Source organism: Dunckerocampus dactyliophorus, chromosome 10 (genome assembly GCF_027744805.1).
Source record: "Dunckerocampus dactyliophorus isolate RoL2022-P2 chromosome 10, RoL_Ddac_1.1, whole genome shotgun sequence".
Taxonomy (NCBI): domain Eukaryota; kingdom Metazoa; phylum Chordata; class Actinopteri; order Syngnathiformes; family Syngnathidae; genus Dunckerocampus; species Dunckerocampus dactyliophorus.
Window position 1 is genome coordinate 9616625 of NC_072828.1, and position 22710 is coordinate 9639334.

General features: G+C 42.0%; 1 protein-coding gene across 2 annotated transcripts; it reads right to left on the bottom strand.

Moving 5' to 3' along the window:
- Window positions 1-9077: 9077 nt before the first annotated feature.
- On the bottom strand, window positions 9078-20266 carry hook1 (hook microtubule-tethering protein 1). 2 transcript variants are annotated; one of them, XM_054790488.1, is made up of 22 exons: window positions 20112-20266; window positions 19296-19381; window positions 18166-18238; window positions 17805-17855; window positions 17353-17485; window positions 17185-17252; window positions 17004-17066; window positions 15769-15852; window positions 14552-14715; window positions 14318-14458; window positions 13936-14137; window positions 13760-13870; window positions 13381-13468; window positions 13243-13309; window positions 13026-13166; window positions 12220-12307; window positions 12030-12061; window positions 11872-11954; window positions 11703-11803; window positions 11034-11135; window positions 10733-10801; window positions 9078-10652 (listed from the first exon to the last, which is right to left on the bottom strand). In XM_054790488.1, exons 1-22 carry the CDS (start codon window positions 20154-20156, stop codon window positions 10494-10496), a joined length of 2151 nt encoding a protein of 716 aa, XP_054646463.1. In that variant the 5' UTR covers window positions 20157-20266; the 3' UTR covers window positions 9078-10493. The 2 variants fall into 2 exon arrangements, with proteins under 2 accessions (XP_054646463.1, XP_054646464.1); XM_054790489.1 differs by lacking the exon at window positions 20112-20266 and having other exon boundaries at window positions 17978-18238; window positions 19296-19375.
- Between the last annotated feature and the right edge of the window lie 2444 nt (window positions 20267-22710).

The window sequence follows — 22710 nt, forward strand, 5'->3', positions numbered from 1 at the left end:
GGTCACAGAGCTCAAGCAGCTGCAGCTCCTCTGGAAACTAATGCAGAGCCTTCACACAGGCGGAGTATAAAAGCAGTTACATCAGCGACACCACGCCCACAGCCAAAGCCAACTCAACCTTCAAACTCTGATAAACACAGCGCAACAACCAAACACTTGACGATTGTCTGACGAGATTTGCGTGTGTGAGATCCATGACGCGTGTTGTGTGTTGCTGCAACAGCGTGTTAAAGGGGCCCTCTCGTACATTTCCACCTTATTCCATGTACTATACTGTACGTATACACTAAAGGCCAAACGTTTGGACACACCTTCTCATTCAATGTGTTTTCTTTATTTTCAGGACTATTTACATTGTAGATTCTCAAAACTTTGAATGTGTGAACTATGAAAGTGTGAACTAACTCTAAATATGTCTTATATTTTAGACATATATTTTATTTTTGGGTGTTCTCTCATTGAGCTTCATGCGGTAGTCACGTGAAATGGTTTTTACTTCACAGGTGTGCCTTGTCAGGGTTACTTAGTGGAATTCCTTATTATTATTCCTTATTAATGGTGTTGGGACCATGGGGTTGTACTGTGTGTGTCCAAACTTTTCAAGATTCAAGATTCAAGAGAGTTTTATTGTCATGTGCATGGTAAAACAGCAGTAATACCATGCAATGAAAATCTTATTCTGTTAAATCTCCCAAGAAAAGAAAGAAAACACAAGAAAGAATAAGAACATAAGAAACATAAACATATATACCAATAAATTAAGCAGCAACAAAAAGAAGAGACATTCATACAAATAAATATCCAAATAAATAAGTAATAAATAAATAAAGTGCTATGAGTGTGTGTTGCGTGCGGCGTGTGTGAGTGCTTCGTTGAGAAGCCTGATGGCCTGTGGGTAAAAGCTATTTGCCAGCCTTGTGGTCCTGGACTTCAAACTCCTGTAGCGTCTGCCTGACGGTAGGAGTGTGAATAATGAGTGTTGTGGATGTGTGCTGTCCTTGATGAGGTTGTGTGTTCTTCGTAGGACTCTAGATTTATAAATGTCTTGCAGTGAGGGGAGGGCTGCCCCAAAAATGTTCTGTGAGGTCTTGATCACCTGCTGGAGTGATTTCCTATCACGTGTTGTACAGTTACCGTACCAAACAGTGATGGAGGCGGTAAGGACACTTTCGATAGTGCATCTGTAGAAGCAACTCAGGATTGTGGTGGACATGCCAAATTTCCTCAGTCTTCTCAGGAAGTACAGTCTCCTTTGGGACTTCTTCATAATTTGTTGGGTGTTGTGAGACCAGGTGAGGTCCTCACTGATGTGTGTGCCAAGGAACTTGAAGGTTTTCACCCTCTCCACCTCAGTCTCATCAATAAACAGGGGTCTGTGCGGCTCCTTTTCCCTTGTTCTTGGGTCGATGATCATCTCTTTAGTCTTATCCGTATTGAGAAGGAGATTGTTATCACGACACCAAGCTATGAGGTCCATCACCTCTCTTCTGTATGATGTTTCAACACCACCAGTGATCAGTCCGATGACTGTAGTGTCATCCGCAAATTTAATGATGCTGGTGTTGTTCTGGGAGGCCACGCAATCGTAGGTGAAGAGCGTGTAGAGGAGTGGACTCAGCACACACCCCTGTGGGGTCCCAGTGCTCACAATTCTTGAGCTGGATGTGCGGTTGTGGACTCTGACTGACTGGGGTCTGCCTGTGAGAAAGTTAAACACCCAGTTACAGAGGGAGGGTGACAGGCCAAGTGTGAGGAGCTTATCTGTGAGTTTGTGGGGGCTGACTGTATTAAAAGCAGAGCTATAGTCTATAAATAGCATTCTGACATATGTGTCCTGGCCCTGTAGGTGAGAAAGGGCTGTGTGGATGGCAGTGTTGACTGCATCATCCGTGGACCGGTTCTGGCGATATGCAAACTGTAGAGGGTCCACAGTTGCCACCGGGATGCTCTTTTTGATGTGGGTCATGACTATTCTTTCAAAGCACTTCATTACAATAGGAGTGAGTGCTATAGGGCGATAGTCATTCAAGCAGGTCACGTTGCTCTTCTTGGGTACGGGCACTATGGTGGTGGACTTAAAGCAGGTCGGTACAGATGCTTGTGCAAGCGACAGGTTAAATATGTCAGCAAGCACATCAGCTAGCTCTGATGAGCAAACCCGAAGTGCACGTCCTGAGATGTTGTCTGGCCCTGCTGCTTTTCGTGGGTTTGTTTTGTTCAGAACCCTGCGCACATCAGCTGATGTCACCATGAGAGGTGAGTCCTGTGTGCTCCCCAGGTTCAGCCACCCTCTCTGCATATCAGGAGTTTGGGTGTCAAAGCGGGCATAGAACTCATTCAGCTCATCTGGAAGTGTGGTTTGGCTGGACGTGGCTACGCTACTCCGCTGTCGATAGTCTGTGATGTGCTGGAGCCCCGCCAACATGCGCCGAGGGTCTGAGGTGGAATAGTAGCCCTCCAGCTTCTGTCTGTACTGTTTTTTGGCCTCTCGTATGGACCTTCTCAGGTCATATCTGGCCTTTTTGTAGTCATCAGCGGTGCCCATGACAAATGCAGTCGAACGAGCACGTAGCTTAGCCCTTACATCACAGTTCATCCACTGTTTTTGGTTAGGGTATTTTCTGTAATACTTGGTGGTGGTAACAGTCTCTATGCATGTGCTAATGTAGCCAGTAACAGCAGAAGCATATTCATCCAAATCAACAGTACAATCTTCCCTCCCCGCTGCAGTTTTAAACACATCCCAGTTTGTGCAGCCAAAGCAGTCCTGAAGTACTTGATCAGTTTCTTCATTCCACACTTTAACTGCTGTTTGTACAGGGGGAGCTTGTTTGAGAAGTTGTCTGTATGTTGGATAAAGGAATATAGAGATGTGGTCAGCCTTTCCAAAGTGGGGTCTTGGAACAGCCTTCAAAGCACCTTTCATTTTTTTTGGCCTGTACTGCATGTTTCAGATGTTTTACTCTTGTATGTCATGAGGTTTTTATCGCTAGTTACATTTTTATGCCCCTCCTAAATCTTGTGAGCGGTCGGGTATCAGAACTTCACAAGATTTTGTAATGACATCTTTTTTTTCACGTCACAACTTTAGGAAGTCCATGTATGGCAACTCGGCGGGTGTCCGGCATTTATGGGCGACCGCTGTTCAGTACCGTTTGTCGCTTTTTCTTGAAAACGGCAGCCAGATAGTGTTTTTTTGGACGTAAGAATTGCGTGATTATGCTCTCGTTTCCTGCTGACGATCATCTCCTCAGTTTTGCTGGCATTGAATGTGATACACCAGTTTGAAGAGCATTTCACAATGGTGTCCGAGTCTCGCTACAGAGTTTCTGAAGATATGTCTCTGAGCTTTGGTTTTTAATGGTAACATGAAGAGTTGAATCATCTGCGAACAGGTGGAAGTCATTATCAAGGTGTGAGGCTAGGTCATCAATATATTAGGAAGAGTATATCAGGAAGCGTAACGGACCAAGTACGCTCCCTTGGGGCACACCAGCAGATTGAAGTAATGACAAGTAAATCTGTGTAGAACTGGTGCTATAAGTGGAACACGCTTAAGTCTTTTTATGTGACTTTTTATTTGACTTGTTTGACTTGTTATTTGGGTTGTTTTTCACTTGTTATTATGCAGATTGAAACCGGAGCAGGAGGGGATAGACAAGAAGACAAAAGATAACAGAGGGGGGAGTGTGGCGACAAGAGGTGGGCAATACAGAGAGAGACAAGAACAACAGCAACAACAACAATTGCAACGACAATAACAGGACTACATCAGCAAATGTCTGTGACGGCCATGAAGACCATAATAGAGCGGACAAAATAATACCAATGGCCACAGTGATAATACTAAATTGAAACAGTCATACTTATTGTTGGTAATAATAGTAGTGAAAAGATAACCCATGATAGTGAGCAGAATGACAATAATTATGACACACACAATTGTAGTAATTATAATCTTATTGCCGACATCACCATCACTGTAATAAAACCAACAACAATGATAACACCTTGGATAAATCGCTGAGTTATGTGGAGAAGTACTTATGTACTGTGAGTGTGCATATGTACATGTGTACAGGTGTCTCTGTAGGTGTGCATGTCTGCATGTGTGTACTGTATATGTGTATAAATGTGCGCAAGTGTGTGAACGTGCAATTGTCACTGAGAATGTATGAAAAGAGAACGTATAGAAGGAGAGTTACTGCCTCCCACCACACAGCGAACCCCGCCCCACACAGCCAGGACGAGCCCCCACCACCAGAGAGCATAGAACCAAGACTGCCCCCCCAGAGCCAGCCCACAAAGCCCCAGCAAGGGGCTGCAGAGAGGCAACCCCAACCAGAAAGGACAGCCAACCCCCAAGACCGGCAAGAGACCACACCCCACAAGGGCAGGCGGGCACCGGGGGCCACACACCAGATAGTCATCATTTTTACACATAAGAGATCAATTTAAAAGTGGGTTATTTTGGCTGTGATGCAGCCGAGTCTCTCTTTCTGAACCAGCGAAAGTTGGCAAAAAACAACTTGGAAGCTCCTCTCTCTAGCTTCGTTAGCTTAGTTTAGCAGAGCATGCTTGTGCGACTGTGTGTGTGCGACTCAGGCTGAATGTGTGCGTTCATACCGTGTTGTGTTTTTACCGCTTGTTAATGGAACTGAGCGTTTCTCGATGCCTGCTGACGTCGTGCAAGTTGTGAGTGAAATAAGGACAGGCGGCACGGTTAACACACATTCTCACACACACACACACACACACACACACACACACAACACACTTCCGGTCTTCAAAATCACAGCGCCGTTCGCCACATACTGTCGCAATTGCGTAAACGAAATAAGGGTGCCATAAAAAATATCTTACAAATTGGAATTGCATCTGTGATTACGTCTTCCTTAACCACAAACACAAACACTATTGCACTATTTTTGCACCTATTCTAATACCATGATATTTTGTGTTATTTATTTAAAATGTTCTGTCCTGCCATATTTAATATGTATATTTATTTATATAACACTTTTTAAACCTAATATAAAACATTTTTGTCCCCAATATTTTCACTTTTACTGCAAATGAATATCGGCTCCAAATGTCAAGTCATCTGCGTCCTTGACTACTAAACACCAGTATCGGTATCAGCCCTGAAAAAAACATCTCGAACAAAAATGACAGCAAAAGGGCACAACACGATAAATGTCTTGACTCAACAGAGAGGCTTACGTTTACTTACATGTGGTGGGAAACAGACGTTTACATAGACTATGTTTAAAAGACACATCAACAGTCACTATTTGAAAACAAATGAGACTGGACCTTTCCTGTTTTAGGTCAGTTAGGATTACCAACACTATTTCTATTTGCTAAATGCTGCAGTTATGACAGAGAGAATATTTGGGATATTTTTTTTTAAGGCCTTTTTTAAAATTCAAAAGTTGACATGTATGCTTAGCGTTTGGTAGCATTGCCTTTTGTGTTTTGTGTGTCCTTCCACGAGCTTCTCACAATAGTTTGCTAGAATTCTGGCCCGTTGCTCCTGACAGAACTGGTGTGGCTGAGTCAGGTTTGCACACGCCTTTTCAAACCCACACATTTTCTATGGGATTGAGATCAGGGCTGTGTGATGGTCAATGTCCTCGAGCCACTTCGTGACTATTTTGGAGGTATGCTGAGGGTCGTTGTTCATTTGGAAGACCCCTTTGTGTCCAAGCTTCAACTTCCTGGCTTGAGATGTTGCTTTGATGTTTCCACATAATGTTCGTTCTTCATGATGCCGTCTATTTGATGAGTGCATCACTTCCTTCCGCAGCAAAACAGCCCCACAACATGATGCTGCCACCCCCATACTTTCACAGTTGGACGGTCTTGTCAGATTTACAAGTCTGCTCCTTTTTCCTCCAAATGTAACGATGATCATTATGGTCAAACAGCTCCGCTTTCATCAGACCACAGGACATGTCTCCAAAAACGAGGGTCTTTATCCCTGTGTTTGCAAAATGTAATCTGTCTTTTTATGTTGCTTTTGGATTAACGGCTTCTTCTTGGTAGCCATTTTAGCCCTTGTCGGTACAAGACTCCATCGACTGTGGATCATGACACACTCTTACCAGCTTCAGCCATCATCTTCCCAAAGTCTTTAGCTTTGGTTCTGGGTTGATTTGCCCATTTTGGACGCCTTTAACTTTGCTTCTTTGCATGGTTCCAGGATGAGTTTAATTTGACCTCTAGATGTCATACATTGTATGCCCATATATAGTGAGAATCACCGAGTTGCAGCACCTTCGGTAGAAAGTAGCCCCCCAGTTGTGTGTCTTTGGCGGCCACTATGGATACGTTGAAAGGAGCAATGTTGTCCATCCTTTGGATCCCATGGATGACAGCGTCAGTGTAGGGAAGGGTGGATCTGTCCGATGACTTGGTCAATCTCTGCATGGACCTTCGCTGGAAGTACATGCAAATTAGTATCAGCATTGATGTTGAAAGGATACTCATAGGGAGGCCAACACTTGTCTAACCTGGACTTCAGGGGTTTTGATGAGGTAAAGCAAAGCCCACAGCGAAGTAAACAGCCTCACAGCTATTTGACCAAGGTGGCACTCCGTTATACATGTTTGTCCAGAATAATTACTTCAATCAAGCCAATTTTGACATGAAATCAGTTGTCATGAAGCTTTGACTCCTAATAAGATTGAGGGACAGCAAGAAAGGATGTCTGATTGTGTGTTTCCTGTCACCTTTTTGCTTGGAAGTGTCACAGCCTTCATCTATTCCAGAATGGTTTAACTCAGGGGTGTCCAAACGTCTTCCAGCGAGGGCCACATATACTGAAAAATGAAAGGATGCAAGGGCCACTTGATATTTTGTAAAACATATGCTAAGAAGTTATGTACATTTCAAGAAAAACTGCATCTCATCTTTGTGAGATATGTGAAAAAGCAGATTATTAGGCCCTCTTTTTGCTGTTTTTTTTTTAAATGTTTCCCAATATTTCAACTTTTTTTGTAAATTTTCTTCTTATAATATGACTTGATTCCCCTGATATTTTCACTTTATTTCTTAATAAAATGGTTCCCCCAACCTAATTTTCCAAAAATTGCTTTATTTTTTGGTTTGTTTTTCATAATATTATGACTTTAAATAAAAAACATCTTTATAAATACTCTCTCTACACACTATATATAAATAGTCTATGCTACTAAAATTACATTATTTTCCTCATATTACAAGTTTATTCTTGTAAAATTGAGACTTTTCTTCTTGTTAGAATACAACCTTTTTTGTCAAATGTTTACTTCATTCTCGTAAAAAAAATGTTTTTTTCAATTTTTTAAAAATTTTCTAATTATTCAATTATTTCAACTTTCTTTTTGTAAATTAAATATTCCCATGATATTTTAACTTTATTCTCATAACAATATAACCTTTTCCTCAGCCTAATTTTTCAAAAAATTACAGCATTATTTGTTGTTTTGCATATTACAACTTAAAAAAAATAACAAATTTTTTCCTTAATATTTCAAGTTTATACTAAAATTGCTCCATTTTGACGTAATTCTCATAAAATTACAACTTTTTCTCATTAGATTACAACTTGTTTCCTCTTAATATATTGACTTTATTTTTTGTAAATTTCCATCCATTTATTTTCTATGCCGCTTATCCTAATTAGGGCCGCGGGGGCATGCTGGAGCCTATCCCAGCTGACTTCGGGCGAGAGGCGGGGTACACCCTGGACTGGTCGCCAGCCAATTGCAGGTCCTTGTAAATTTATTGCTGATTTTTCCATTTGAAAAAAAAAGTTTCATTTTCTTGTTAAATTATTTTTTCAGAATGTGCCGTGGGGCAATTAAAAAAACAGCTGCGGACCGCAAATGCCGCCCAGACCGCACTTTGGACACTCCTGGTTTCACTTCACCCTTTTCCTGCAAGCTTGTCAACACAATAGGCCATAGTGACGAGGTGGAAGAAAAGGTTTGTTGTTTTTGCTAATTTATTCAAATGAAACACATATCACATAGCTGAGTATTTACAGTCACACCCTGTACTCAAACTTTGTTGGATCACTTATGGGGTGACCATATTTTGATGACCGAAAACCAGGACAGTCGGCTCAGCAATGAGATTCTAAAATGATATTCAAAGTTTACTCAAAAGAGGTTGCATAAATCAAATACATTTATAGTATGGCTCCTCATAGGCTTCACATGAGGTTACTCCACATGTTATGCCAAAAATAATATCGATATCGAATATACTGAAAGGATTGGTTTGGTTTGGTTTGGTTTAATTTATTTCGAACATGCATATGTCCGAAAAGGAGTAGGAAGAAATTGAAAGGTGAAGTGAAATTAGGCATCGTAAAACAGATAACGAGGGTATTTTTGAAAGGATCATCTGTGATAACTAGCAGTGTAGTGGACCTCCTCTCAATTAAGTTCTCTCCCCCATTTGCAACGCCCCTTCGAGTGTGCCAGACAACCACAGGGATTAATTATTAAAAAGTATTTCATCTTCTTCCTGTATTTGATGTCCTTCATGTGCCCTGCATACAGTGTGAGTGACTTAGGTGTTTATTTAACTTCCAACCACACCAAAACTCAGGGATGGAACTCATTTGTAACCCAAGGAACACTTGTACTTTGGAATTGATCTGGCCATCACTGCCTTGAAAGGTTGGTGTTGGTGTGGGGCCACTGGATGGTTGACGGAATCCATTGTGACAACTTTGTGGATCAACCCATAGTTCTGTACTGTTTTTTTCTTCCAGGCAATCAAGTCAAAGTCAAACACACGTTTCTGTGGAACTGGTAAACTATCTAAGATGCTTGAAAAGTGCTTTTATGTCAATTTACTCTTAATTTCCCCTCACAGACTTAGTGACAAGTTGGCCAACTTTGTATGAGTTGTACATTGAGAAACAGGATGTGAGATTTAAGTATTCCCCATTTGACAAATTCACAATTGATAAAAAGGATGCTGCCATGAATTTCCTGGACAAGATGAAAAAGTAGAGGACTAACATTCACCTTCTGTTACAAAATGCACACATGGACACAAAGTTTGGGAAAAATATTTATTAGTCTTTTTGCATTAAAATATTAAATTCCATAGCATATTTGATATATTTTTCCATTACATCCTGTGCGCTGTGCTACCTGATCTTAACAGTAATTATAGAAATGCCTCACCAAACAATACACATTATGCTGATTAGGAACATTTCCTGACACAAGGTTGCCTCCGGGTGTTTAAAGCAAATAAAGAAACCCTTCAAGAATAACATCACGCAACCTGAAAACCCGATTAAAAACTCACTGCGCCACAACAATTTAAAGTACGAATTAGCTGGACCTGCTTCGGACATCAAATGCTGGTGTGAAAATGATTGCAGCTAATACCATTTACAACAAATGAAAGGTCAATGGTGTTTCATGCTGGTTTTTTTAAGCTTCTGATTGTTAGTCATAAGGTTGTGTCTCAATTCATACACGTGAATCATGGCCATCTTGGCTGCACTGCATAACTTCAGTGGTTGCAATTCACCATTAAAAAAGGATAGAAGATATTGTGAAGTGTGCAACGACTGTAAATGGATAGGGGACAGCATTTCACTGTCAAAACGTGTGCCCTCAGGAACTCAGGGAGTATGCAGTACATTGAATACACGTGTCTCAAAAAAATGTAAGTATTGTGCAAGAGTTGCATGTATTTGAGTTCAAGAATTCAATTCAAACTATGCCTAAATAAAAGCTCAGGAATTTTTTGCATTTATTTTTTTGATGAGAGCTCAATCTAGTAGTTTCCGATAAACTTTTGCAATTTTGAGATACCGATTGTAGGAGTTGTATGAGCTGCAGCACTAAAAATCATCAAAATTAAAGAAATACCTTCGAGACATTTCAGTGTGTAGTAGATGTGTAGATTAGAAGCGGAGGTAACAATCACGTTCTCGCAATAACTCTTTGATATCCTTTGTTTGAATTGAACTGCTGAAATACATTTGAATTTATATTGAGATGTACAAGTACACACTGGAGCGTACTGTTGGAAGTATTCCATTTGAGACACAGCCTTAGACTTTCAGCTTCCCAGATTTATTTTTATTATTGTTTTTAAAGCAACATACTAGTGCATGTAAGCAGTTGGTGGCCAGCACCAAATGTATCAACAGTCATAGTAAATCCTACACACACACACACACACACACACACACACACACACACACACACACACACACGATTAAAATCACATTCAGTGTATTACGGGACCTTGACAAAGTTCTGTTCAGTCTGCTGGCAGCATGTGAAATATTCCTGATGTGCACAGTTGGGTCGTGTGAGTCACCTGCTGATGTCGGATCAGGCAGGTAAACTTAAGTGTTTCAAGTGCTCAACCGTCTCCCCCCCAGTCGGTGTGATGTGTTTAAGGTCACTTGAGTGTGGGATCAGTCCCTGAACTACTCTAAAGGGGGAGGCACGTGGCTCTGAGCAACTCTACTTGGAGGTGGCGCTTGGCACACTGATGGAGAGTGCCCGGCGAGGGGCGCTGGAAACCTGGCGCTGTTGGGACAAGAAGGACTGGCCGGGGGACAGCGTGGAGGTGGCGCGGCCTCCGAGACGTGTCTCAATGGCCAGCTTCTGAAAGTTCAGACTCTGAGGAGACAGCGTTTCTTTGTAATGCAGCGTGGGGGCAAATGCGGGCGGTGGCTTCAGAATCACAGCTTTGACCTTACCTTATTGTACCAGGCAGAGACTATCAGCTTTTCCTCGTACTCTCGCAGTCGAGCCTGCTCACACTGACGCTAGGAGGCAAAATTGTAAATGTTTGAGGACACCAAACACTGATATATGATGATGTCACATGGACATTAAATTAGCAAAGAGTAAGTAAACTTAGGACAATGAAGGACGTCAGGCATTGTGGATTCTTCTTGGACTATTTAGGTCTCGCTGTGAGATTCAGTGGGTTCTTATATCATTTATAATCAATACCGTACATCAGGGACGTCACAATGACACAAAAAGCAGAATTACCTCCAGGTTGAGGATCTGCTTGTCCCTGTCTGTCAGTTGGTTCTTCAGAGCCTGGATTTCAGCGGTGGCAGGATTCAGTTTTGGGTCGAGTGCTCGGATAACCTACAAGCGGGGACGGAAAAAGTCTCACATATCTGTACCATGAACGAGGAGTAAAGCCACGGTTACACTTGCACTCATTTTATCCCCGCAGTGGTACACAATTTTGCGTGACAAGAGTACATTTGTGGTAAACAGGCGTGAAGTATGTAAACTGTGCGGGGCAGTGTGCCAGTGCGCAAAGAAAATTTTCAAACATTCGAAATCTGTGGCAGGCATAATTTCCACAAACTAATTGTGAATGCGCTGCAACCTATGCCTAAACATATCAAAGCGTGTCTCATTCACATGAATGGGATAACTTCCATGGGTACTATTGTCATGCACGAGACGTAAACAGTACTTGTAAATAAAGTATATAATGCACACCATTTTCGGTGATGAATTGAGTGCCAAGTGCGTAATTTATGCACAATGGGAAGACAAACAGTGCGTAAATTAGTCTTCATGCTTTTCAGGCGTTCCATAAATATATAATGACATGTACTGCCATGGCAAATTGCAGGACAATGCAGAGGCAAAATGTGTGCAAGTGTAACCGCCACTTAAAAATTCCAAAAAGGGACCCACATTGCGAGCTTTCTCCAGGTACATTTTGTACCTCTCCTCCATGGCCCTCATGTCATCGTCCTTCTTCTTCAGAGCGGCCATTAGCTCATCCAGTTTCAGAGCTTCCAAATAATTGAATTTGTTAGCAGCAGCGTTTGGCTGCTTCTCGTGGTGGCGACGTCACACTTACAGGTTTGAGTGTTGTCAGGCTGCAGGTCTTCCAGCAGCTCTTTCTTCTTCATGATTTCGTCCTGAGCCTCGTTGAGTTGGACCCTGAGAAAACAAGCATGGCTGCTCAGCTTGAAGAAACCCAGTCTGATTTCCAACCTGACAGTGACTGAAACTTACATGTGAGCGTCGAGTTTCCGCTTCAGGTTGGACTGAAAAACAAGTAAATGACTTGACAAATTAATGTCAAGTCAAATTTCACAGTATCAAAAGCAACAGATCAACTTTCACCACAGTGTGACAGCCTAACAAGAGGATCTCTGTGGGACCGCCCTTCTGGACGTCTGCCAGAGCCTGCCGGCACACTCACATCATCGGGCTTGACTGCCTGACCCTGCAGGGCCTTCTGAAGGTCCTCAACCTGCTGCTGCAGCTCGCTGATGCGCTCTCGACTCAACCTGGAGAGGACACATGCAGGAAGAATGAAAATCAAGATGCTAATGCTTTTTATTTAGTCACATGCATAATTATATTCATTCAATATCTGATGAAATGTACCGTAAACGGTGTGTAAGACTGACTTTCAGACCTTTGGCGGAGAGGTGGATAAGCTCGGTTTCATATGTAAGGATCGGCTGATTGCCGATCCCCCAAAATTTCAGAAATCAGTGAAGACTGATCGGCCAGCATGCGTCCGTACATGCTTCAAAAAATATTCAAGATTCAAGAGATTCAAGAGAGTTTTATTGTCATGTGCATGGTAAAACAGCAGTTCTACTATGCAATGAAAATCTTATTCTGTTCATTCTCCCAAGAAAAGAAAGAAAACACAAGAAAGAATAAGAACATAAGAAACATAAACATATATACCAATAAATTAAACAACAACAACAGAAGAGACATTAATACAAATAAATAAATAAATAAATAAATAAATAAATAAATAAATAAATAAAGTGTATACAAATATACACAAATGGAGGAAAACCATGTCAACAAACTGCCGTAGGTTGAAAAATCCCTCATCATTCTCTTTATGTATCTGACCAAAGTCACAAGTAAATTGCAAGCAATAACTAGTTTTGGTTATGTCAACATCCACTTAGGGCATCGACATAAACGGGTAGTATCTTAAATGCATAATGAGAGTCAACATAGATTAAGGAGCCCACTAACCTATTCTCTGTGTCCAACTCGCTGCGGGTCTTGTGAGCTTCCTCCAGCTGAAACTGCAGAGAGGCAATCTTCTCCCTCTCAAACTCCTCCTGCTGCACTCTCAGCATCTTGTTCTCATGCTGAAGCCTGATGAACTTCTCTCTTGCCACAAATAAACTCAGCGGTCACACACACGGATGGAAAACAGCGGTTGGAGAAAGTCAGTGAGGGTGCTTACCTGTGCTCAATGGGGATTAACTCTGCTGCCAGGTTGTCGTGGCTGGGGCTGCTGGATGGGAGCATGCCTGCATAGAGAGCGTGTGGGCGTGAGAACATACAGATTGACGGACAAGCAACATCCCTGCAGTGATGTTACCTGCTTGGGAGAGCTGGTGCTGCTGAGCTTGGGTGCATCGAAGCTCCTCGTTGATCTCCTTCAGAGAATCTCTCTCGATGATGATCCGCTGGCGGTTGAGAAAGAAATGAATACATGCGTTGGGGGTGGTGACCAAAGCGCGGCTCGGGGGCCATTTTCGGCCCTCAGCATGTTGTAAAAATTGAGATATGATTAGATGTTACACTAATTTGCTTCCTAACACAAAGCTAAAATGTGGACATGTTGAGACTTTATCATATAGTGACCTTCATTGGATTTGTTTTAGCAACTTTAATGCGCAAAATGTATCATTGAATTTTTCAGCATGCGGCCCTCGGTGGAAAAAGTTAGGGCACTCCTGCTCCACAGCATGTCTCACCTCCTTTTCCTTCATCACCAGCTCATGCTTCTCCTCCAACTTCTTCATCTCATAGGCCTGGTTATCTGCTCGCCTCGTCTCGTCTGACAATTTCCTATGGAGCTCTTGCACCTGGCAGGGAGCACATCACACGTGTGTAGCTGCTGGCGACCACAATGCATCCCACCAGACACTACCTGTCGCTTGTATGTCTCCAGCTGTGCACGGGCAGCGTTGGCCTTGCGTAGCTCCTCCTCCAAGCTGACGGTGTTCTGCATGTAGATCATGTTATTTTCTTCCAGCAGCTTCATCTGCCTCTTCAGGTCCCCCAGGTTCTCCAGCTTTCGCTTATAAGTTTCCACCGAAGCCTCCAGCATTACCACTCGGTCTGAACAGTTCCTAAAGCGCACAGGACAAAACAAATGAGCCACCACGATTGCGACAAACTGGCCATCCCTCATAAATCAGTTGAGCAAATCACCAAGGATGTTTGCATGCTGCCTGCAACATATTTAGCCCAGTCACACCTGTTGCTGCACCTGCACCCTACTCGAATGTGAACAATGTCAAAAGACAAACCTCAGAACGTCCAACTCGTCTTTGAGTGCTCGGGATTCCTCCGCCAGGCTAGTGAGCTCGTCGTTGCGGTGCTGAATCTCCACCAGCTGCTTCTCCAGCTCTTCACAATGGATCCTGTAGTCGTCCTTTGCAGCCTCCAGCCTAAAAAAAAAAAAAAAAAAGGGAGGAGAGTTTGTTTTGTTTAGTTAATTTCCCCGCTGCGGTGCCATCATCCTAATAACGTGTCGAACCAACCGGAAGCTCTCCTCCTGCAGCGCCTCAAGCTGCTGCTGTAATTGAGTGTACTTCCTGCCCGAGGGCGTGTTTGGGTCGTCAAAGGTATCCAGCTGATTGGCTCGGTCGGTTAGGACGTCGTTCTCGGCCAATAGACTATTTCGTTCTTCTTGGAGAATGGCCACCTGTCAGAGAAGATTAAGTGGGTGAAGTGGACGTGACAGTATGTTGTATTTGTAAACGATTGAGTGCAGTGGTTAATACACAGAGTGCAGTTAATCCATGCACAGACACAATGTTAGTTAGCCCACATTACCCTCGCTAGTACTTTGCAACCTACTCGATTACTTGTCTGACATTGAAATATCCTGTGCAAACAGGCAGGAACTTCAAACATTTTTAGAATATTTGCACCTCACGGAAAGTCATTAAAGCAGTTATGCTCCATTCTTTGAATTAGAATTTAATCAGGCAGGACAAATAAATAAAATGGCAAACTACAGTAAGAAAAAACCTTTTTGCTTCATTGGAGGTGCTGCGCGGTTTCAGTGAGGAGTTCACAGGGGTTATGAAACCCATCTTTTAAAACATTGTCACAGAGAATTTATTTCTGTACACACAACGTCCTGATGGAGCCACCTGTTAGCTGAGTTAGCATCAACATTGCAAGCAGCTTTAAAAAAAAAAAAAAAAAAAAGAATTAGGGTTTAGTTTGGCTTGACGGGCACAGATACATTGGACTTACCTGGCAGCAGTCGGAGCCGGGCCACGCGGCAAACACAACACAATCTGTCGAGAGTCCAGTTGAAGACAGTTGTTGGATCAGTACCTGTCTGCAAAATGCAGCGTGTCCTTTAGCGCGCTCAGGCCCGGAGGCTGGCGGCGCTGCATGGACGAGAGCCAGCAGAGTCCAGACTGTAAGCTCACAGTCCTTCTGCCACAGCAGCTCCATACAATGGACTCAAGCATTACGGCAAATTACGTAATTCCTCTTTATACTGACCCAGAGGCCAGTGTGTGTGTGTCGGTGTTGTGCATTCACCTGTTGTTCCAGGTTCTAGCAGTGTTGGGATAGTGCTTTCTTCTCTGCTGAAAGTTTGCCTGCCTAAAGATGTGCCTAATCTCTCCCAGTGCCAAACAGCTTCTATTGCTGTTGCTATTGACTCTTATTTTGAGCTTCTGGTACCCCCAGGTGCTGCCAATCAGGCACAGAGTGTGTGTAGGACATGTGCATTCACCTGTTGGTCCAGCTCCTGGCAGCGTTGGGATAGTGCTTCCTTCTCTGCTGAAAGTTCATGCAGTTCTTTCAGAGCCTCTCTGAGCTGCACACACAGAAGACGAGCTGAATGATATTACATTCTCCAAACCAACATGATCCATGTATTGAAGCTAATGGGGTGCACCGCCTGGCTGCAACCAGCAGAGGTGCTGTGAGTCTCAACCAGTAAAGATGAACAGCACTACCTCAACTGTGGAAAGAACTGGTAAAGAAACTGGAGCTCAGCACATTTAGAGAGATTCTCCCAATTGAAGGTCCCCTATCGGGCAAAATCAACTTTTCAAACATTGTAACAGTGATGGTAATGTGTGTTTGTGTGCACCAAACGTGAGAAAAACCTATCATCTCCCACCTACAGATGTTGAATCTGTATGTTTGATCATTTTGTTAACTTTAAATTAACTTATTACGTGCATGAATTTGCTGTAGAGTGAGCGAGGGTGCAATGTTTATGACTTGATGGACTATTTCCAGGAGAGATGCTCCGATCGATCGGCCACCGATCAGTATTGCCCGATTTCAGTGAAAACGCATGTGATTGGCATATGCCAATATATGCCTTTTAACGCTGATCACAAAAGGCCATCACCTGTGACTAGTGCTATTGCAGCCTGTCGTGATCTCTGCGTGCAGTGTAGTGTCTTGGGTAGCATCCTCCTCCACTTTCCTTCACACTGCACAGGAGTGCTAAACGAAAACAAACATGTCTGCTATGTGGAACTTACCTACCAACAAATGCCATGAAAAATATCTCGTGGGGGTAGCACGTTAAAAAGCTTCAATTTAATACTTGACAGAGTATGGTGAGTTTTTGATGCTCACGTTGTGATCTTCAGACCCTGGACAACATTCGCCTGTATGTGTGTGACAGTCAGAAGGCTAAGCAAATAACCCGAAAAATAATTGAATTAATCAGATGAGATGACCAGCCTTTCTCAGCGTTGGAAGCCACTGGGTTCGCCGACTGCTCTCTCACAGCATGTGCTACCTGGAAGTCCTGCTAGGGCTCCACCAATGTACTCTCCTATCCAAAGCCTTCTTAAAGAAGTCGTCTCATCCTCTAAGTTTCATGAGTGATATATGTTCTTTTGGAAAAGTAAAATAGGATTTGTCTAAATTAAGGTGATTTTATGTCCCGTCCCCCCCTCCCCGATTAGTACTAAACAATAATACTACTATAATAACAGCACTGACCTGCTGTTCCAGGTCCCCTGACAGCTCCACTCCAAAGGGGGTCATGGTCTCTTTACTTAGGAGCTGAAAAAGGAGACAAGTCACCACGATTGTCGTTACACTGACCTGCAAATCCTTCAATAATGTCAATCAGTTCCAGAGGGGTTCTTTGAGGTCATGATAGTGTGAGGGAGACACTGACCTCCTGGATGGCCGCCATGACAACGTGCTGCACGGACTCCTCCAGCGTCATGATGATCTGAATGTACTCTGGTGACAGGGAGGACAACTTGTCATTTCTGCAGCTTTGAAGATTCAAACCGTTTGCTTGTTGGTCTGTGCAAGACTTGAAGGAATGTGAGCTCTGTACCTTGTTTGCGTTCACATTTGACGGCGCAACCCAGAACGAGCTGCAGCAGCCTCCCCAGCTCAACAGGGGCTGAATGCTCCGCCACCAGGGCCACGTCTGGCAGGGGGAAGTCAGAGAGGCCCTGTACCAAGACCTAAAAGACCAGACTTGAGTTTATTTTGTCCATACTCACTGAGTGGAAGGCTCAGAGAATTTTCTGTTGGTTTGCATGAAGTCAAGCATAGTGATTGTTTGAACTCCCCAGTTTTTTTGGTTGGTTTCCAAAATGTGTCACTCCTGGAGGTGCCACAGCATTAACGCATACCAGACTTGATCCTAGCTCTGGCCACAATGCTTATTTTCTTTACGCAGGGCTCTTGTGCCTCTTGCCAACAACACAACGCATGCCTCACTGCCCTCGTGAACTCAATGAATGCATCATATAACAGCAGAGAGGTGCCATGTGGACAGACCTCATTGTAGTACTCCAGCACCATCTGCAGGATCTTCTTCAGGTTGTTGAGCTGAGGAGATCACACACACACGTCATGTAGTTATGCACTTCCAGAGAAGAAAGGCATGAGGGAGGGAGGGAGCGATATAGACATGCACTGCAATTGGTGTTACATCTAGCAGACACACATACATGGCAGAGGAGTCTCAGAGTGCAGGTTAAACCAGGAGCAGCAGCAGCCCCCCCCCCGGTGGAGGGAGGAGGTCAGTTGCAAGGAGAGTTGGGCAGGAATCAAGCATACGGAGGATTTAGCACACTAGGAAGGGGGGCAGGGAGCAGAAGATGATAAAAGCACAAAGACGACAGACTGCCCTCTCTACCTTCAGTCTCCAATTGTCCTCAACGTCGGTTTTGATGCGAGTGAGCCAGCCGTCAGTGAACCATGATGGGTCTCTGTGTGACACACGGCACTGAAATTTAACCTACCATATTCTACTATTTTTCTGCGTTTCAAAATAAATTTCATAAGGTGTGTTGCCCACCTTCAAATCTAGCCTTAATGGTGAAAATTTGACCATTTCAAAAGTGCTTTTAGTAAGCGCTGCTAGGAACACGCTGTTTTGTGTGTATGTAGCTTTAATGCTAATGAGCTGTGTTTGTCCATGCTCGTCTCCAGCGCCATTGAGAACTTTATACACTTTTTTTACATACAATATACACTGTAACGCCAACGTTATAGATGCCATATATGACAGAGTGGGAAAGGTAACACTAGCAGAGCTCCACACTGCATTTTAAGATGTGTAGTGAGGCCTGCTTTTTAATTATTATTATTATTATTATTTTTTTTTTAGAAAGTGGTGGGCGCATACATGGGGTGGACTCATCTATCTAGGATGTGGAATCATGTCCAGGAGAAGGGAGGTTTTTTTCCTTCATAACGTCATGAAAAGCCGCAACTTCATAAGCGAGCGTTTGAGCGCCTCTTCTTTCAAAAGTGGTGCAAACAGCTGTAGGTGATGATAGATTATGTTTTCCACCCTTGGTGCTATAAAACAGCCTATAGAGAAACATATTGCTGTTAGGACATCATTAAAAAGTCACTTTTGCAGAATAGGGAGCTGATATGTAATGGGATCAAACGTTCTTGGGGAAAAGTTGCTCAAAACTTCATGCATGAAGTCACTTGAGACCTCTGCATACCTGAATAGACCTCAGATGAGCAAACAACAACACAACTGTGAATGTTTTGCTTTTTCTTTAGCTGCATGTGTCTTGTTCCATCTTCATCACATCTGTCAAGCGAGGTCTTCAAAGGGGGAGTAGTTTTACTTTACTTTTATTATCCAGCAATTAACTTATTTTTCCACTTGTATGACAGTTCCAAACACTAAAATATTACTGGAAACACTGTACTGCACAGCTAATGAAAGCTAATAAAGGTTTAATGATAGTGACAGTTTGTGCATGTAACACATTTGCAAAACATTCTTTATGTGTGTTCTCTCACATTTGATGTAGGGCCTGTGATATAGCGGCTCCAGTGGTCAGGTCCTCTGCTGTACTGCACCGTGCAGAGGTGTTGAAGGTCTGCAGCTGAGAAGTAAAATATTCATACAAAGTACAGGTAATGATTCAATGTTTTATCAACAATGTTATAGAAGTTTGGTCATTATCTTCAGTGAGTGTAGATGGAGTAAAAATATAACAGAATGTAACAATTTGAGTAAAAAAAAAGGCATAGTGAATAAAACAAGCGTCTCAAGTTAATTGTGGGTAACCTTCAAACTAAAACCCGCAGTTAAATTCTTACCAGGATTAAACAGCCTGCCCTACTTAGCACATCTTGTTGATCAACAATGCGTTAATGAAATAATAACTTAATTACAAAAACATAGTATGTCGATCACAAGGAATAGCTTTACTACACATATATTTACTTATACAGGAACAAGTGGTGACTTTTGCCGACGTTATTTGCTTTACTGTAAAACTAGACTGCAGAAATAACTGCTGGTCGAAAGGATTACAGTTCTAAAAATGGGGGGATATTGTCTCTGCAGCGCCAACCTGGCACCCTTCGTTTACGTTAGCCTGCAGCACGCTACGTCGTTATGCTAACAATTATCACAATTTAACTACATAGTTGCTGTTGATTATAGTTCATTAACCGTCGTTGTACGTAGGCTTTAGTGAGCTTTAGTTCCATTATGTTACCAGATGGTGAATGTTTCCCGAAGACCAGCCCGAGCTCCAAAAAGCAGGTGCAGGTCGAAATCGACCGGTTTTTGTGTAGCACACTCAACAATAACAAACAAAAGCTCACCCATATTATGAGGCTCTCAACCAATGCTGTGCTGCTCTCGTCCATTTATTCCACTTAGGCTAATAAAAAGCTCAAATATTTTCATCCACCTGTCCACAAAGACTCTTCCGCTCCTTTCCCTTAAGCGTTTGACCTCACCTGCTGTCGAGTTTGGGTTTCTCTGTCAGTGTATCCAATCAGGATTTAGATGCGTCCAGACTGACAGCTTTTACAGCCAATAATAGAGCGATACGAGCGACTTGCGAACGCCTCCATTTAACGTTGCATCAGTAGTTGAGTTTTGATGCTTATCATGGCTAAAGTTTATACATTCATATGTGTAAGGAATCAAGGATAGATTTAAATAGAGGTAAACTAACAATATACAGTGAAAAGTCAAGTAAAAATAATCCCAATTTTGCTGTGATGGTTTGTCATAATTATGGTGCTTGTACTGAAAAATTGATGTCTGCCAGTATTCATAATGGATAATATTGTTTTATTAACTTGTTAGCTGAGTGGGTAAAAAATGATTACAAGTAGATTTTAGAATAACTTTTCATTGATGTTTATTGATTGAATTATTAACTGAGTGCCTTAATATAAGCACAGTATAAATATAACTATTTTACAATTAACTGAGTGAGTGATTACAAGTTGTTTATAGAAATAATGCTTTATTAGATAATTAGCTGAGTAGATGAACAACTGTTTAAGTGTGTCAAAGGTTAAACAGAAATAGTGAAGTGTTCACACATAGAGAAGACCAGCCGGGACCAGCAGCCGGATAAGGGCACAAACAAGTCAGTAAGCCTTGAGACAGACTGGGGAAAAGTATGTGATGTTTATGCTACCCAAGTGTCAACAGCTCAGCGACTATCACCTGCCGCCGTCACACAACTTCGTCAAAGAATCCATGGGAAAGTTATCTTTGGAGAGACTGGCGCCAATGGTCTGAGCAAAAACAACTATAAAAAAGCAGAAGGGACCATCGATCGGGACCTTTCTCTTCCTTGGGAGAGAGGTGGAAGGCATCCATGGTAAGAGAAATAGTCCAGGGCTCTGAGCTGCGAGAGATATTCTGTCTGATTTATTCTCAATACAATTCTTAAACTTAATTTGGTGTGTGAGTCTTCTTTCCTTCTCATAACTGGGGATTAACGAACACGTTAATCATGTCTTAATTCATTTTCCAAAGTGGTCCTTTGACCTTTAGTAGGTTGTGGAGAATTTCATCTCCAACAATAAATAAATAAACAATTTAAATATTAAATTGAAAAAATACCAAATTAAAAATCTCACCTGACAGGAAAAAGTAGGAAATGGTTTAAATATTTACAGTAATGGAGTGTCATAAAACTTATTTAACATAAAACTTATATATAACAGTACACTAGGTGCCCAACTTACGAACACAATTGGTTCCAGACGACCGTTCTTATGTCGAATTGTTCTTAAGTAGGGGAAAGGTAATATTACCAATGCTATAGGTACTACATGTACGTGTATACATATACAGTATATGTGTATGTATGTAAATATGAGTTTGGATGCAGTAGTAATATTAAACAAGGATAATTAATGAAAAAAACAATAATAAAAGTGATATAATAATACGTAATGATAAATGTTATTTACCTTTGAGGAGGAGTGGCCGAGCATACGTCGTTGGTGGTGGAGGAGGAGGAGTTATTGACAAAAAAGGACAAATCGTCGTCTAGACTCTTGTAAAAGAGGTAGTGTTCTGTGGGTGGTGTAGAATTAAGCAGGCCAATTAACTCTTCATAAACTTTAATCACACGCTCTGTCCGGGTTGTATAATTTCGCTTTCCATTTAGTTTTATTTCCCCAGCATCTAATTCTTCTTCTGTTGGTCCCATTAGCAATGTCACAGTGCCCTCTACTGGTCAAGCATGTAAAGTAGCAGTATAAAGACTGATTGAGCGACTACAAGGCAAAATAAAATAAAATATAGACCAGTCGGCTTGTGTTCGTATCCGCAAATGTTCGCTAGTCGGGTGTTCGTAAGTTGGGGACCTAGTGTATATAACATTTAATTTACAAAATAAATAAAAACAACTATGCAGTCTATACATAGGAGCAGAAAAAAACAATCCTGATGAATAATACATTTTTTTTCATAATCACCACTTTGTCAATATTAGCATTATAAAATATGTAATTTACCAAATAAAAAATATGAAACATTACATTAAAACAATATTAAAATGAAATGTTTTATTGAACTACTAAAAGGAAATGTTTTAAATAAAATAATTCACAGTATATCAAGTGCCATAAAACTTATAAAGATTGATGTCTAATATAATAAACAATAACAATACACCCAAAACATACAGGTTATTATGAGCAGAGTAGTTTACATAAATACAACAGAAGTGAGGAAGAAAGGAATTTAGATAAGGCCTCTATCGGCATGTCACCTTGCTCATTTTATCCACAATGCAAGGAATAATAATTATCCAAGATCTTAGTAACATGTTCCACTGCAGCATTTCCATGCATTCTTTATTAAAAAAAGGCTTAATGCACACCCTCCTTAAATGTGGATTGTCACTAGAGTGGACTTTATCCTGGCGAGTCGCTCCGCTTACCGTCA

Excerpts from the sequence above, each read along its gene's own strand:
- hook1 (XM_054790488.1), bottom strand. The coding sequence starts at position 20,156 with ATGGACGAGAGCAGCACAGCATTGGTTGAGAGCCTCATAATATGG. Across the intron at positions 14,716-15,768 it reads GCCAGGAGCTGGACCAACAG|GTGGCCATTCTCCAAGAAGA; the intron begins GTGAATGCACAT and ends CTTCTCTGACAG. Across the intron at positions 13,167-13,242 it reads TTAATCCCCATTGAGCACAG|AGAGAAGTTCATCAGGCTTC; the intron begins GTAAGCACCCTC and ends ATTTGTGGCAAG.